Here is a 17,795-nt window from a genome sequence, read left to right as displayed (position 1 = left end):
ATCAGTCTGTATATGCGGTAAAGCATGCTTGTTATACTCACTGTGGAACCTAAGGGGTTAATCCTCTGCGTTGTGTAAAAAAAGGCTGTTTGATCCTGTCTTCTCTGATCCTCCCCTTTTTTTTTTGTCCCCAATCCATCTCCTGATAGAACAGAGCCTTGGGGGCACTCTGCACATGCTCAGTTTGATGTGTATTGCTAGAGAGTTTTTTTCTATTCTTGGGAGAGTGCATGTGATCAACACAGGGGCCAAACAGAGGGTCAGGGGTCCTGCAGCCTCATAGGACAGTCAGAGGAGAATGAAAACTCCACCTACAAGCTTTAAGTAGACACTGATAGTCACAAGATCTTTCTGCTTTCTCCTGCTGTCAGCATGCTCCTTGTTAGCACATTTGAGTACAGGACATCTAATTGGCCCCAGATATTGGCTTTCCCTTTCCCAGTCTGAGCTTTCCAAATGCTATAGGAGATCAGCTAATCAACATAGTGGGGGGTGAAGACATTTCAGCTACACCACTGACTGCCAATGGCCTTACAAATAATTCTGGGTGCGGTTTAGAAGATCTGCGAATTAACATGTTAATAGTGGGGGTGGAGCAAAGACATTTGAACAAAGAACATCTGATTGGCCTCAGATACTGTCTCTCCCTCTCCCAGTCTGAGCTTTGCCAATACCATAGGTGATCAAATAATTAACATAATAGTGGGGGTGGGGTACTGTAAGACACTGTAGCCCTACCCACTAACTGCCAATGGCTTTATAAATATTTATGGGTGTGGTTTGCAAGGTCTGCGATGTAACATGTTAATAGCGGGATTGGAGCAAAGACACCGCAGCCCCCTATTGACTGCCAGTGGCTTTACAAATATTTATTGGTGTGGATAAAAGGAAATCGGCTAATTATCCTATTTATAGTTGGGGCGGGGGAAAGGACACTACTGCCCCCTACTGACTGCCAGCGGCCCTACAAATAATTCTAGGTATGGTTTAGGGGTTAAGCTAATTAACAAATGAATAGTGGGGGTGGGATAAAGACACTGTAACCCCACCCACTGACTGCCAATGGCCTTACAAATAATTCTGGACGTGATTTAAGAGATCGGCGAATTAATATATTAATAGTAAGGGTGGGATAAGTATGTTGTAGTCCCACCCACTGACTGCTAATAGCCTTACAAATAATTCTGGGTGTGGTTTAAGAGATTGGTTAATTAACATATTAATAGTGAGGGTGGGGTAAGTACACTGTAGTCCCGCCCACTGGCAACCAATGTCCTTACAAATAATTCTGGGTATGATTTTGAAGGTCCACAATTTAACATGCTAATAGTGGGGGCGGAGCAAAGACACGGCAGCCCCCCTACTGACTGCCAATGGCTTAACAAATATTTATCAGTGTGGATAAAATGATATCAGCTAAATGAATCTATTAATAGTGGGGGCGGGGCAAATACACCACTGTCCCCTACTGACTGCCAGTGTCCCTACCAATAATTCTGAGTGTGGTTTAGGGGTTAAGCTAATTACCAAATGAATAGTGGGGGAGGGATAAAGACACTGTAGTCCCACCCACTGACTGCCAGTGGCCTTACAAATAATTCTGGGTGTGGTTTAAAAGATCGGGTAATTAACATATTATTAGTGAGGGTGGGGTAAGTACACTGCTGTCCCACCAACTGACTGCCAATGGCCTTACAAAATATTTGTGGGTATGATTTTGAAGGTCCACAATTTAAATGTTATTAGTGGGGGCGGATCAAAGACACTGCAGCCACATACTGACTGCCAATGGCCTTAAAAATAATTCTGGGTGTGGATTAGGAAATCAGCTAATTAACTTATTAATAGTGGGGGCGGGGCAAAGACATTACTGCCCCTACTGACTGCCAATGGCCCTACAAATAATTCTACGTGTGGTTTAGGAGATTACCTAATTAACATATTAATAGTGAGGGTGTGGTAAAGATATTGTAACTCCACCCACTGACTGCCAATGGCCCTACAAATAATTCTAGGTGTGGTTTAGGAGATTACCTAATTAACATATTAATAGTGAGGGTGTGGTAAAGATATTGTAACTCCACCCACTGACTGCCAATGGCCCTACAAATAATTCTAGGTGTGGTTTAGGAGATTACCTAATTAACATATTAATAGTGAGGGTGTGGTAAAGATATTGTAACTCCACCCACTGACTGCCAATGGCCCTACAAATAATTCTAGGTGTGGTTTAGGAGATTACCTAATTAACATATTAATAGTGAGGGTGTGGTAAAGATATTGTAACTCCACCCACTGACTGTCAATGGCCCTACAAATAATTCTAGGTGTGGTTTAGGAGATTACCTAATTAACATATTAATAGTGAGGGTGTGGTAAAGATATTGTAACTCCACCCACTGACTGTCAATGGCCTTACCTATAATCCTGGGTGTGGTTTAGACGGTCCACTGCTCTCCGCTGAAAACGGGTCACAGGAGTGCAAAATGAATTGCACTCCTGTGTCCCAGAGGAGAAGCCCAGCCTAAAAAGCTCAGGCTGGACATCTCCTTTAACTTGTTAATAGTGGGGGTGGAGCAAAGCCCCCAACTGGCTGCCAGTTGCCTTACAAATAATGATTGGTGTTCTATAGGAAATCGGCTAATTAACTTATTAATAGTGGGGGGCAGAGCAAACGCACCGCTGCCCCCTACCTACACTGTAACTCCCCCTACTGACTGTCCATGGCCCTAAAAAAAATTCCGGATGTGGTTTAGGAGTTCAGCTCATTAACATATTAATAGTGGGGGGGCTGGATAAAAACACTGTAGCTCCCCTACTGACTGACAATGGCCTTACAAATAATTCTGGATACGGAAAATACCGCTTTTGAAGCAATTGTATGATAATCGGATCGTTAGTACAGAGCATTCGAGAGCCGATCAGGACAGTTTATCTGATATTATTCTATCGGACATACACGAAAACTTTTTTCGTACAATGCCAGGTCGGACGATTTTCGTTTAACCAGTACAGCTGTCGTTCGAAAATGCAATACAAATGCATTATTTCCATCATTTACATTACTTCCAAATTTTTTTTTTGTCTTACGGGAATTTTCGTGACTTTAGTAAACTCATCAGATTCGATCTGAAATTAGCATCCAAAAAAAAAAAAAAACATACGATCATTCGTCCGATAATCTCATTGTGTGTACCGGGCATTAGAATTTTGTTGCAGTTGTTATGGCAGAAAATTAGAAAATTAAAAAGTCTCCCGAGGCTGCTGTTAGTTGCACTGTGCACAACTGCCAGTTGCTCTTAGATGAAGAAGATTTTAGCAAGTATTTTGTTGTAACAAGTTTTAAAGTGCACTTCTTTGTGATATTTCTGTACATCAGGCTCCCCTTCGAGAGTGTCGGAATGGCGTTCCCCAAGTCGCAGCCCATACAGACGCCCTGCATTGCCATCACAGAGCAGCTCAGAGGCCAATTATGAAGACAGCGGTACGAGTATGGAACCCCCGTACACAGACATTGCCAGCGAGGATGCTTCAGGGACCGGTTCTGCAGGTAAGGGACTAAATGCACTGTGTCAGAATCGGAGATCTAGAAACAGACACCAGTAGTTGAAAATCGATGGCTTGGGAACTACAAGTCCCAGCATGCCCCATCCATCCTAACTGGGATTGTATAGCTGAGCACACATCAGATACAATCATAAGATGGAAACAATGTTTCATTTTATAGACAAGAGATACAGAAAATCTGTATAATGCCCTTTGATGGTGGCAATAGTTGTAATGATCTGATCGAACGGTTCTGCACAGAATTTGACAATATAATGAAATCTGCTTGTTCAAGCTTTGTCAGTAAAACCTGAAAGCTGATTGGTTGCTATGAACAGCTGCACCAGATTCTGTGTTGCAGCAGAAAAGAATAGACTCCCACATGGTGTCTATTAATAAAAAAAACCCTCAGATATTCGCCCAGTAAAAGTGCATGTACATCTCTGCTAAAGAAAAAAAATGATTGTTATTGAGTTGTTTCTTGTTCTGATCGAATGTTTTTCATTTGGTTAAAAGTGAAAATACGCCATTTGTACTGGCGGGCGGGGGGGGGGGGGTTATGCTTAGGCGTAATCATGCAGATTAGTCCTCAGTTTTTAGCACTTGGGGGATTTTTGCTGACCCATTTTTACATCTTGGGTGGGGGGGGGGGGGGGGGGGGTGCGCAGTTTGGCATGTTTGCCCTGGGCTCTAGATGACCTTGTCCCAGCACTGTGCATAAGGGTTTAATATGGTTTATGGGTAGAAACACTGGGGTTTATTTACTAAAGTTGGAGGGTGCAAAATCAGGCTCACTACTGCATAGGAACCAATCAGCTTCCAGGTTTTATTGCCAAAACTTAATTGAACCAGTTGAAGATAGAAGCTGATTGGCTACCATGCACAGCTGCACCAGATTGTGCTCCAGCTTTAGTAAATCTACCCCACTGTGTGTGTGGATGATGATGATGATGGTGGTGGTTTTGATGGTGATGGGGGGGGGGGTTGGCGTGTCTCCGCATATACCACACCAGCATGCGGGATGCCAGACTCATACGTTTGTATGAAGTTTTTTTTTCCCCAAGCACTTGATTAGAGCCTGAGGCTCTAAATGGCTTGAAAAAGGTTGGGCTCGGGGCGCAGTGAGCCCACCCACTTGTGACAATAGTGAATCAATATTCACTATTGTCTTCCGGCTTTTCCTCCCGGCAAATTAGGACAGGAGGTGGATTGGGTTGGCCAATGGATTGGGTTGCGTTTGTATGAAGTTTTTTTTTCCCCAAGCACTTGATTAGAGCCTGAGGCTCTAAATGGCTTGAAAAAGGTTGGGCTCGGGGTGCAGTGAGCCCACCCACTTGTGACAATAGTGAATCAATATTCACTATTGTCTTCCGGCTTTTCCTCCCGGCAAATCAGGACAGGAGGTGGATTGGGTTGGCCGGGAGGAAAAGCCAAGGAAGCCACAGGGGGGACCATGCCGTGGAGCGGTGAGTGCGGCCCTGGAGGGGGGGGGTGTTTGCTGCCCCCTCCCCCAAAAGTTTAGTACCGGCCGCCACTAAATCACACCAAACCCCCACGCATGCGCAGACATGCTGCAAGTCTGTTATGTCCTATAGGCTGGCAGAGACCCGCAGGAGCAGAGCCTGGAGAAAGAACTTTGGGCTCCAAGAGGCAAAGCTAGACTCCATGGACTACTAAGTTTTTTTTTGTTGTTTTTTTTTTTCCCATTTATATACAAGAACAAAAGTAAAATATTATCAGGGAAGGGTGGAGTTCCTCTTTAATTAGAGAAAATATTTACTGTTGCGCCCCCTGCTGTTTGTCACCCCATCTCTGGAACCCCCTAACGTTTTTACATGGATCGTCTGCGCTCTCCCTAGGTGGGTCTCTGCACTTTACAAACAATGCTCCACGTTTTTATAAAACACTGAAAAGGAAGAACAATGTTTCTCTTTTGTTTCTTTGTTTTCTTCCTCTTTTGTTACTTTGTTATCCTTTGTATTTACCAAACACTCAGACTAGTACACAGAGATTGAATCGGCAGCCCCTGCTAGAAGCAGGTGACCCCCGATGGAAGCTATATTTCTATGGCGGTTGCTGCATCGCCCGCCGTGCCCAGAGACACTGGTAGTGCCCCCCCCTTCCTCCCGGGCCCCTGGAGTTGGTGGGGGCCGCTCTGGGCATGGCGTGGCACGGGCAGTGGGGAGGGGGGGCGGTTTCCCGGGTGACAGCCCCTGTACCACCAACAATGTGTTTTTGTCAGGGACTCCAGCTGGATCTGCCTTGAAATCCTGCCGCTACGCTGGATGAGCCCGCTGCCAGGATACCCGACCGAGGAGAGCATGCCGGGAGATCGGGCACCGCGCCAGCAGGTTTTCAGGTCACTTTGTCATGATTTATTAGGGAAGAAGCGTTCACCGTCTCGGTCACGATGGAAAATCTTTGGCGGAACATTCGACTGAAATACACCACCGCGTGAAACTGACAGCAAACTATACGGGGGGATTCTGAATCGCTTAGGAACCCCTTTGGTGACAGGAGCCTTTCGTGCAAAACAACCCTGTACTGATTTACTAAAACTGTAGAGAGCAAAATCTGGTGCAGCTGCGCATGGGAGCCAATCAGCTTCTAACTTCTGCTTCTTCAGTTGAACTTTTTTGAGCGTTTTTACCAAAACCATATATAATAGGAGGTCAAACCTAAACACTTTCAATTTGTATGCAATCAGGCAGGGCCTTCTACTACATAGTTGAAGATAAATCTAAAGGAAATTGAATAATAAAATTGTATGGTGTATGACCAGCTTAAAGGGCCAGTTCACACTACATGCAGTCCAGTGCGTTTTTTTTCTGCATAAAAAACGCATGGAAAGTAGGTTATATGGTTTCCAATGGCATAGTTCACACCAGTGCTTGCAGTTCCATTGCGTAAAAGAACCTGTTCACACCACAGAAATGCAGTCCGGATGTGTTACAGATGCTTTTCTGCATGTGCGTTTTTGATGTGTTTTTGGTGCAATTTTGATGCAGTCCAGTGCATTTTTTCCCCTCTCTTTTTTGTTAACCTTCAGTAAGGACATGTGTGTTCCAGTGCGTTTTTGGTGCGTTCCAGTGCATTTTTGATGCGTCTTACAGTGTTCCAGTACAGTCCAGTGCAGGGAAAATGCAGCATGTTCTACTTTTTTTTTCCTGGAACTGGAACGCACTGGGACTGCAAGCACTGTGAACTATGCCATTGGAAACCATATAACCTACTTTCCATGCGTTTTTGTTATAGAAAAAAAAGCACTGGACTGCATGTGATGTGAACTGGCCCGAACATGCTGCATTTTCCCTGCACTGGACTGTACTGGAATACTGTAAAACGCATCAAAAAACGCACTGGAATGCACCTAAATGCACCAAAAACACTGGAACACACACGAAAAACGAGAGGGGTAAAAGATGCACTGGAACGCACCAAAAACGCACCAAAAACGCATCAAAAACATGCATGCAGAAAAGCATCTGTAACTCATCTGGACTGCGTTTCTATGGTGTGAACAGGTTCTTCTAATTTTTTTCCTGGAACGCACTGGAAATGCAAGCACTGGTGTGAACTATGTTTTAGCCCTCAATGTTTTAGTAAATCAACCCCCATGTACAAATCAGCTCAAATAAGTGTCAAGCTGGCCATACACCAGTAGAAGTTTGTTCGAACGTTCGTAGAGAAATCCAGAAAAATCGATCATCAGAGCCTTCAATATACTCAACAGATTTCCTTAATATTTCATTTGATTGGCATGCTAATGTCTCAAGTTCAACCTCCGATTTCAGGATGTACCTGCGCATTACAATATGCACAATTTTTCCATCATCTCATTCACACTTGTGCGACTTGCCATATGACTTTGTTTTCCAATGATAACCATTCATATCTCTGCAACTTAAAATCGTAGGGACTTCAAAGTAGTTCATGCACTGCTTTGGTCCATCTTTCATGCAACTTGAGGGCCATAGACTTCAATGTTAACCCTCAAAGGTTGCATGAAAGTCATGCCTGAATGTTTTACATGCAACAGTGGCTCCGACTTTGCAAAGAGACAACAAGTCGCACCCGACCAAAGTTGCGCTCCAAAGTCATCCAAAGGCTCCAGTGTGAATGGAGCCTTCAAGTCGTTCATGCACTACCTTGGTCTGACTTTCATGCAACTTGAGGGCTATAGACTTCAATGTTAACCCTCAACATTTGCATGAAAGTCGCACCTGAATGTTTTACCTGCAACAGTCGGCTCAACTTTGCAGAGGGATAACAAGTCACATCCAAGTCTCACCCATCCAAGGTTGCATTAAAGTTGCGCTCCAAAGTTGTGCAAACTTGAAGTCGTACAAGTGTGAATGGAGCCTTGGGCGACCTGTCATGCAACTTTGGACAACTAAGTCGCATGACAAGTCATTTCCCAATGATAACCATTCATATATGTGCGACTTAAAGCTGCAGCAACTTCAAAGTAGTTCACGCACTACTTTAGTCTGACTTTCATGCAACTTGAGGGCCATAGACTTCAATGTCAACCCTCAAAAGTTGCATGAAAGTCGTACCTGAATGTTATACAATGCAACATTTGTCCATTATCACTGGTCAAAGCCAAAGTCGTATCCAAGTTCCACCCATCCAAAGTTGCATCAAAGTTTCACTTCAAAGTTGTGCAAACATGGCGTTGTACAAGTGTGCATGGAGCCTAAAGCTACTTTCACACTAAGGCGCTTTACAGGCGCTACAACGCTAAAAATAGCGCCTGCATAGTGACTGTAAAGAGCCTCTCCTGTCATTCCAGTGTGAAAGCCTGAGTGCTTTCACACTGGAGCGGTGGGCTCGCAGGACGGTGAAAAAAGTCCTGCAAGCCGCATCTTTGCAGCACTATAGGAGCAGTGTGTGCACCGCTCCTAAAGCGCCCCTGCCCATTGAAAACATAGGGGCAGCGCCGTCAAACAGCCGGCAATGCGCCGCTGCATCGGCGCTTTGCCAGCAATTTAAACCCTTTTTCAGCCATCAGCGGGGGTTAAAACATTTTTATTGGATATGTTTTATAGAAGAAAGTAACAAATATATATTTTTTTTTTTTCAAAATTGGCGGGTTTATTTTTTTATTTACAGCGCAACAAAATAAAAACCGCAGAGGTGATTAAATACCACTAAAAGAAAGCTCTATTTGTGGGAAAAAAAGGACATCAATTTTATTTAGGTACAGCATCGCACGACCGCGCAATTGTCAGCTAAAGTAACGTGCTGTATCGCAAAAAATGGCCTGGTCATTAAGGGGGTAAAACCTTCCGGGGCTAAAGTTGGGTACATAACATGGCTGGGGGATGTACTAAACCTGCCTGTGAAGTGGCCCACCTGAACAAAGTACTACAGCAAAAGCAACATATATAAGGGAAAGAAATACCATTGGCTGCTAAATGACCGTTCCCTGCCGGCTGATCAGATATGGCTTTGTTAGGAAAAAAATGAGTTTTCGAAGAAACTTCACCTGCAAAATCATTTGCTTTAAAATCCCTCCAGCCGTCTCCCAAGGCTCCGGGCGGTGAGGACTTTTGGAAAGTTGGTATTTACATAGCAGTAGTTTCTCTGGTCTCCCGGGGTGGGTTGCGGTGAAGGATAACAATGGAGACTTTGGTGATATGCAGATGACACCTGCTTAGCTAATTCATTCAACATTCAGGGGAATTTGTGGATATATATATATATATATATATATATATATATATATATATATATATATATATATATATATAAAATGAAAGCGATTACATGTGTGGTTGGCAGAGGTGACCATAGGATGTCCCACCAGGTTGGGGGGTTCTCATTGTGCTGTGTGTGATAAGTGATAACCCAGCTGTGTGCATTGTGCAGGGGGGAGAGGGGTCTGGGGTGGGGGTGGGTCTCCTGCGGGTGAGGGGTCAGAGCCCTCTATAGTACTGTACATAGAGAGCTGGGAGGGGGAGGAGGAGAAGGAGGTCTCGGGGGTCTGGAGGCCAGTGACCACTTCGTGGACTTTCACTCTACAGATATCCACAGACCAGAAAGAAGCCATGAGATTCCGATCAGGTAATACAATGTATCAATATCACATCCTGTGCTGGGATTGATGTACTGGGAGTGATGCTATGGGGCTTATCTACTAACACTGTCTATAGGAACCTATAACAACCGATTGGGGCTTTAACCAAAACTGGCTATACTCTGGTAGAGTTTCATTCTGTGATGGTATATCCAACACCTGTGACATCACTTCTCATTGTACCGAAGAAATTTCCTCCCTTTCCCTTATGAATCTCGCTGATTGATGATCTTGGCTTGTGCAGTGTATGTACATGTGAATACGTGTTCTGATCACATATCACACTGTGAATCAGGTGGTAATTATATATCCTCCGGCTGTATTCGGCAGACATTGTTTGGGTTTTCTCGGTGGTGTGTGATGGGTTGGCAGACTGACAGTAAAGTGTTAGGATGATGATGTGTGCAGAGTACATAGTGTGCTGAGTATACTGAGGACACCGGCGTCCAGTGTATGATATGGATCTTTGCCATGTGAAGTTGGTGGGGTGATGGGGCCTCCATGGGGTGATGGGGCCTCCATGGGGTGATGGGGCCTCCATGCGGTGACATCACATGCCTGATGAAGGGGTCCTGCGTGGTTCTGAAACGTTGCTATCTGCTGTAACAATGTGATCGCTGATTAAAAAACTTTGGACCCACTCTGGAGATCCGTGGTGTGCTGGTGACAATTTTTGTTTTGACCTAAAACGGTTCCAGCCGTTGGTCACTACAGCACCCACTTTGATGCACAGCCATTTTAACAGGAACGTGTGCGTTGAGATTAGTACGTTTGAAGTCCACAGTGGGGTGATGTAACTGTAGTGAGGTAATGTGGCCTCAAAGGGGTGATCTGGCCTTCGTAGGGTAATGTGGCATTGGTGGGTTGATGTGTCCTCAGAGGGATGAGGAGTTATTGGTGGGGTGTATTGTCTTCAGTGGAATGATGTGTCCTCAGAGGGGAGATGTATTCTCTGTGGGGTGATCTGGCCTTCGTAGGGTAATGTGGCATTGGTGGGTTGATGTGTCCTCAGAGGGATGATGAGTCATTGGTGGGGTGTGTTGTCTTCAGTGGAATGATGTGTCCTCAGTGGGGTGATGTATTCTCTGTGGGGTGATCTGGCCTTCGTAGGGTAATGTGGCATTGGTGGGTTGATGTGTCCTCAGAGGGATGAGGAGTTATTGGTGGGGTGTATTGTCTTCAGTGGAATGATGTGTCCTCAGTGGGGTGATGTCTTCTCTGTGGAGTGATGCAAGTTTCCGATGGCGCTACACTGTGAGTGTACTTCACTGCTCCTCTCTTTGACCAGGCTGACCGGGGAAAATGTAAAGTGCAGACAAGCGGTACGCCGTCACAGGTTGTAGGTAGTTAGTATTGGGATGAGTAGGTACTTAGTGGTAAGGTTAGTGGGTAGTTAGTGGTAAGGTTAGAGGTTAGATCAGTAGGTAGTTAGTGGTAAGGTTAGTAGGTAGTGGTAAGGTTAGTAGGTTCTTAGTGATAAGGTCAGTAGGTAGTTAATGGTAAAGTTAGCAGGTAGTTAGTGATAAGGTCAGTAGGTAGTTAATGGTAAAGTTAGCAGGTAGTTAGTGATAAGGTCAGTAGGTAGTTAATGGTAAAGTTAGCAGGTAGTTAGTGACAAGGTCAGTAGGTAGTTAATGGTATGGCTACTAGAAAGTTAGTGGTGAGGTCAGTAGGTAGTAAGTTGTAAGGTTAGTAGGCAGTTAATGGTTAGGTCAGTAGGTTCTTAGTGATAAGGTCAGTAGGTAGTTAATGGTATGGTTAGTAGAGTTAGTGGTGATGTCAGTAGGTAGTTAGTGGTAAGTTTAGTAGTTGTCTTGTCTGACTTACTTACTTTCTTACTCTATATGGATCATCTACAATTCTGTCACTCCTTGCTCCCCTCTTTATACATGGCTGGACCTCAGAGCTCACACTCCAAGCACACTGTTGATGTTGATTCAGCTGTTTTTCTCATATAGAGCAGACAGAACCGTGTAATAGCCGGAGTTGACAGGAGGAGGCGGTACTTGGTGCTCGCCACCTGCCACTCACAGGTGTCACCTGGGGGCGGAGCTGCCCCCTCCAGTGACCTTTGCCCTCTCAGGTGTGACCTCATCTCCAGAATACATCTGATTACTCTTCCAGCAGGAATCCAGGAACGGACATTGTGTGAGAGGCATGGAGCCCCCATCTCCCACCATAATCTGTGCTATCCACCATTATAGGCTAAAAGAGGCACTGAAATGGCGAGTGGTAACAAAGATATCCATCGTGCTGGAAAATGTCTGACAGCCAGATCACCCATCATTATCTTTATCAACTACAGGTGGAGTCTGGAGGGAGGAGTCACCTGCGACAGTCCTATCCGTCCTGTCACTTCTTTGGTGTGATCTGACCACCGCAGTCCTTGGCTGCCTTCCAATTCCTGCTAGAGGTGCTCATTACTTACCTTATTTTAGACTCAGTGACATCATCACTAGGTCTCTGTGCTTCTCAATGCAATACGGGCAGATCAAAAAAAAAAAAAACTTAATGCGCCCCATCCCTCCATGCTCACATGCAGAAGCGAACGCATATGCAAACGGCATTCAAACCACACATGTGAGGTATCGCCGCGATCGTTAGAGCGAGAGCAATAATTCTAGCACTAGACCTCCTCTGTTACTCCAAACTGGTAACCTGTAAAAATGAAAGGGACAGTGTAGAAATAAAAAGAAAAGAAAAAAAATGTAAAGCGCCCCATCCCTCCGAGCTCACGCGCAGAAGTGAATGCGTACGTAAGTCGCACCCGCATATGTAAATGGTGTTCAAACCACACATGTGAGGTATCGCCGTGATCGTTAGAGCGAGAGCAATAATTCTAGCTTCCTCTGTAACTCTAAACAGGTAACCTGTAAAAAAATTGAAAGCGTCGCCTATGGAGATTTTTAAGTACCGTAGTTTGTCACCATTCTACGAGTGTGACATGTTAGGTACCTATTTACTCGGCGTAAATTCATCGTTCACATTCTACAAAAAATTGGGCTAGCCTTACTGTTTTTTTTTTATTTATTCAAGTGTATTTTTCCACAAAAAAAAATTGCGTTTGAAAGACCGCTGCGCAAATACAGTGCGACATAAAATATTGCAACAACCGCCATTTTATTCTTTAGGGTTTCTGATAAAAAAAATATATATATAATGTTTGGGGGAAAAATTGCGTTTGAAAGACCAGTGCGCAAATACAGTGTGACATAAAATATTGCAACGATTGCCGTTTTATTCCCTAGGGTCTCTGATATATATATATAATGTTTGGGGGGTTCTAAGTAATTTTCTAGCAAAAAATAATACAGATTTTTTTTTTTTTTGTAAACCAGAAATGTCAGAAAAAGGTCTGGTTAACAAAGACATGCCGTTATTGTGAGGTCAGGGTTAGGTGCATTACAGCCCTTCTGGAGGGATGAGGTTGCTGAGGGATCTGCTGACCCGAGTGGGCCCAAGAGCTTGCAATCTATGGAGTAGCGTCTTGGCGGAGCGGCGTCGTTTTCTTGGGCTCTCCCTGTTTAATTATTCAGTGCAGCCTGCTCCTTCCCACACACACATGAAAGGCAGAGTCCTCCCCTGACTGACAGGCTTCTTGCACAGACACGCACAATGCATACCTCTCCTCGCTCACACACCGCCCGGGGTGTCTGCGTCCGGCTCTCCGTCCCTCTCCTCCGTCCCCGCTAGGCGCAGCTTCTCCCCTCCGTGGCCCGCTCTGGGCTCGGCGCCCGATGTCGGGGGGGCTCGGAATCGGGAAGACTTGCAACTCAGGTGAGTGTTAACTTTTTTCTTGCCGTTGTGCAATGAGGCACGAGGTGTCTGTGCCAAAAAGAGGGGGGAGGGGAGGGGGGTTGTCTCCGGCTGCTTTTTTTTTTTTCTTTACAAATCTCGTTAAAATTTTGGCAACTTTGCAGCCTATTTCATACATGCAAAGTGCAGCGACGGGCGATTCGCCGCCAGTTTGATTTCTGTCTGTCCTTGATTTGCTGGAACAGTCCCAGACTTTCATTGCAAGTCCCTGGAAACGCTGTCCCTAGATGGAAATGAACGGAAAGGCTTGGTTTGCGCCTACAGGTGCGACTGAGCGCGGGTGCGTTCCTGTACATCACATGTAGGGCAGCCGGTTCTTTTCAGTGTGAGAAACACGCAAAAGAAGCCCCAGGCCCCATTCACATTATCATGTAGTGGGAATGAGCATTGCTGCTGTGCGATTTTCATGCGATTCTGCATATCGCATTCAGTTGAATGCGCGTTAGTCGCTGAAAATGAAGCTCCTGCTCCTTTTTCAGGCAACGAGCTCCACGTGATTTTAAATGGTGTGATTTCCGCGCAACATTCTTGGCAGAATCGCATGTTGTCTGAAGCAGCGATTCTGCTTGTCGCAAAGGGCCAGCCCTTTCACTTGAATGGGCCAGCCCTACGCACATTTGTCGCCCAAAAAGAAGCCCCTGCTCCTTTTCAAGCAACAAGCTTCCCATGGTTTTAAAAGGCACGATTTTCGCGCGAAGTTCGCAGATTCGCATTTTGTCTGCATTAGCGATTTTGCATGTCGCATAGTTCAAATGAACTATGTCACCCGAAAAGAAGCCCCTGCTCCTATTTGGATGACAAGCTTCAACGCGACTTTGAGAGGCGTGATTAGCTGACATTTGCGGAAGAATCGCATCTTGTTTGAAGCAGCGATTCTGCGTGTCGCATAGGGCCAGCCCATTCACTTGAAAGGGCTGGCCCTATGTGTATTTGTCGCTAGAAAAAAAGCTCCTGCTCTTTTTCGGGTGGCAAGCTTCAATGCGATTTTTTTAGGCGCAATTCCCGAATGGCATTCGTGGGAGATTTGCATCTTGTCTGGAGAAGCAACTCTGCGTGTCGAATAGGGCCAACCCTTTCACTTTAAATGGGTGGCCCTACGCACGTTTGTCGCCCCGAAAAGAAGCCCCTGCTCCTTTTCAGACTACAAGCTTCCACTTTTGAGAGGCGCGATTGCCGCACAACATGATAAGCGATCTGTGGCGCCGAGCGAGAAATTGTGACTGAAAAAATTATGTGCGAAACTGTCACAAAATTTTGAATCATTACAAAATGATTATTATTATTACTATTATGTCGCAGGGACCGTGGCTGATAAGGAGTCCTGCAACACCTCCTGCTTGACGCACCAATGCGCTTATTCTGTGCGTTCAAAATATGCGCAAACCGTTCCATTATACGTCACACAAGTTGCAACATTTCTGTGTCAAATTGGGAATTTCCTATTTCTGACGCACCTGTCGCATTTGACAAGAACGTGCATTGCGAATCATCGCTTGTTTGGCGTTTTTAGGAAAATTTTACGCAATCTGCGCTATTTTAATGCCAAGCGGCCGATAGTTTTTCGGGTCCATTGTAGAGATTTTTGGTGAAATGTCACAAATGCTGATTTTGCTATCTTTAGCGCACATTCCGAATTCCACGGGAATATACTTTGCGAATAATCGTTTATCTATCACGCTACTAAAAGCGCGATAAGTCGGCGCTATTTTATGGTTTGAGAGTTTATTGGGCCTATTGTAGAAATTTTTGTAAAATTTCACAAATAGGGATTTAACTGTTTCTGAGACAACTTTCAAATTCCACAGGAACATACACTGCGAATCATAGTTTTTCGCACTAGTAAAGATCACAATCTGTGATTTTAATGTTGTGTCACAATATGAGTCCATTGTGAAGATTTCGACGAAATGTCACAAGAAGGGATTTTTTTTCTAATTCTGGAACATACTGGAAGGAACATACATTGTAAACCATTGTTTATTGGTCACACTACTAAAAATGTCGCAGTGTGCGCTTTTTTATGGCCGCGTCATTGATAGTTTATTGGGCCCACTGTAGAAATTTTGGCAAATTGTCGCAAATAGAAATTTTACAATTTTTGAAGCACCTGTTGAATTCCATGGGAACATACTGTACATTGTAAATCATTGTTTATTTGTCACACTACTAAAAATGTCGCAGTTGGCGCTATTTTATGGTAGTGTCACTGATAGTTTGTTGGACCCATTGTAAAAATTTTGGCAAATTGTCGCAACTAAAAATTTTACAATTTCGAAGCACCTGTCAGATTCCATGGGAACATAAATTTTAAATCATTGCTTATTTGACACACTGCTAAAAAGTCGCAGTTGGCGGTATTTTATGGTCACGTTACTGATAGTTTATTAAATCAATAGTAGAAGTTTTGGCAAATTGTCGCAAATAGAAATTTTACAGTTTCAAAGCACCTGTTGAATTCCACAGGAACATACATTGTAAATCATTGCTTATTGGTCACACTACTAAAAATGTCACAGTCGGCGCTATTTTATGGTCACGTCACTGATAGTTTATTGAGCCCACTGTAGAAATTTTGGCAAATTGTTGCGAATAGAATTTTTACAATTTCCGAAGCACCTGTCGAATTCCACAGGAACTTACATTCTAAATCATTGTTTACTTTCCGCACTACTTAAATTCTCATAACATCCTCCTGATATCAAAGATGAAGATAGATATGAAGAAGGTTGTAAGTAGAATATCCACCACCAATTGGATGAAGGCTTACCGGAAAGTTAGGACCCAAAAGGGGCGTACGCCCGGTGAGTCAAAAAAGCTTGTGGTGAAGGGATGAGGGTATCAATGTAGGTGACCTCTGGCTTGGAAGTCAGGTGTTCCCATGATTCCTCTCTCAAGGGTGGTGACCCCCAGGGTAGACACTCATAGAGCGGGATGGATGGATTCTCCTTCGCTCTATAAGAGGTCACCTACATTGATACCCTCATCCCTTGGTGTACTTCCTTTCACACCAGATGCGCTGACATGCGTCCATCAACGCACGCCAACGCATATGCATTGTCAAAGTGATTTATTTCAATAGGAGCATTTTGCATCGTGTGTTGCGCTGCCCTGCTCTGGCAACAACATAGAACAGGCCCTACTTTTTCTAGTACAATGCGCACGTAAATGCATGTAAACGCACTGCAACACGCGAGTCCTTTGAAGTTTCCTTACTGATGTAAAAAAAAAGTATTGCATGCATGTTAAAACGCATGGCAGCATGCCAACGCACATCAAGGCACGAGTGTACCTGTGCGCAACACGTAGATTGAAGCTTGAATGGACCCATAGCCCCCGTTCACACCAAACGCGACTTTGAAATTATGAGACTTCACTTGAAATTGCACGATTTGCAAGGTCAGTGTGACTTCAGGTGCAACTTGGCTGGCATCTGTGCAACTTTATGCACGGATGTCTTTGTGCGACTCAATGCACAGATGTCTTTGTGCGACTTTATGCACAGATGTCTTTGTGCGACTTTATGCACAGATGTCTTTGTGCGACTCAATGCACAGATGTCTTTGTGCGACTTTATGCACAGATGTCTTTGTGCGACTCAATGCACAGATGTCTTTGTGCGACTCAATGCACAGATGTCTTTGTGCGACTCAATGCACAGATGTCTTTGTGCGACTTTATGCACAGATGTCTTTGTGCGACTCAATGCACAGATGTCTTTGTGCGACTTCATGCACAGATGTCTATGTGCGACTTCATGCACAGAGGAAATTTCAGCTCTTCTCCGTTCCGATGAAGGACTCCGAATTTGGCAACATATGTTCGCACAGCGTATGTAAAAATACATCAACGGTGCGAGCCATCTGGCACCCGAAATGTTGTCATCGTTTGCGCATCACGTGTGCGACCCCAACGACTCGCTGCAGTAATAGCAAGCGGCAGGGGGACAACTTTTACCGGCGTTAAATGAGTATCAGATTTATGGAACATCGAAAGGTGGCAGAACGTTAACCAGACTTCTACGTATATGCCAGGACTTTTAGCTCCCTGAGGGGGCACGCTGGGACTTTGTAGTTCCGTGAGGGGCACGATAGGACATGTAGTTCCCTGAGGGGGAACACTGGGATTTGCAGTTCCCTGAAGGGGCACATTGGGACTTGTAGTTCCCTGAGGGGGCACGTTGGGACTTGCAGTTCCCTGAGGAGGAATGATGGGACTTGTAGTTCCCTGAGGGGGAATGCTGGGATTTGGCGTTCCCTGAGGGGGAATGCTGGGACTTGTAGTTCTCTGAGGGGGCACATGGGACTTGTAGTTCCCTGAGGGGGCACTCTGGGACTTATAATTCCCTAAAGGG

The 17,795-nt window shown here is 44.8% G+C and overlaps 1 protein-coding gene and 1 long non-coding RNA gene across 6 annotated transcripts in view; one reads left to right on the top strand and one right to left on the bottom strand.

Moving 5' to 3' along the window:
- LOC141116348 (uncharacterized) overlaps positions 1-13,637 on the bottom strand; it is a 35,550-nt gene extending 21,913 nt beyond the window's left edge. The window contains exon 1 of the long non-coding RNA XR_012237024.1: positions 13,252-13,637. This is a non-coding gene — a long non-coding RNA (uncharacterized lncRNA). The remainder of the gene's footprint in view (positions 1-13,251) is intronic.
- The window catches only part of STON2 (stonin 2), a 122,523-nt gene that overhangs the window by 62,173 nt on the left and 42,555 nt on the right, over positions 1-17,795 (top strand). For 4 of the 5 annotated variants that reach the window (XM_073608573.1, XM_073608570.1, XM_073608572.1 and 1 more), the window contains exon 4: positions 3,380-3,550. In XM_073608573.1, the coding sequence (XP_073464674.1) occupies positions 3,380-3,550 (171 nt within the window). Of the gene's footprint in view, positions 1-3,379; positions 3,551-13,166; positions 13,406-17,795 lie in introns of those variants that run through there. The other variant, XM_073608574.1, reaches the window with a different exon arrangement.

The sequence above is a fragment of the Aquarana catesbeiana genome, linkage group LG13 (assembly GCF_042186555.1).
Source record: "Aquarana catesbeiana isolate 2022-GZ linkage group LG13, ASM4218655v1, whole genome shotgun sequence".
Taxonomy (NCBI): Eukaryota; Metazoa; Chordata; class Amphibia; order Anura; family Ranidae; genus Aquarana; species Aquarana catesbeiana.
Note: the sequence above shows the minus strand (reverse complement) of the source record. Positions and strands in the feature narration are given on the sequence as shown.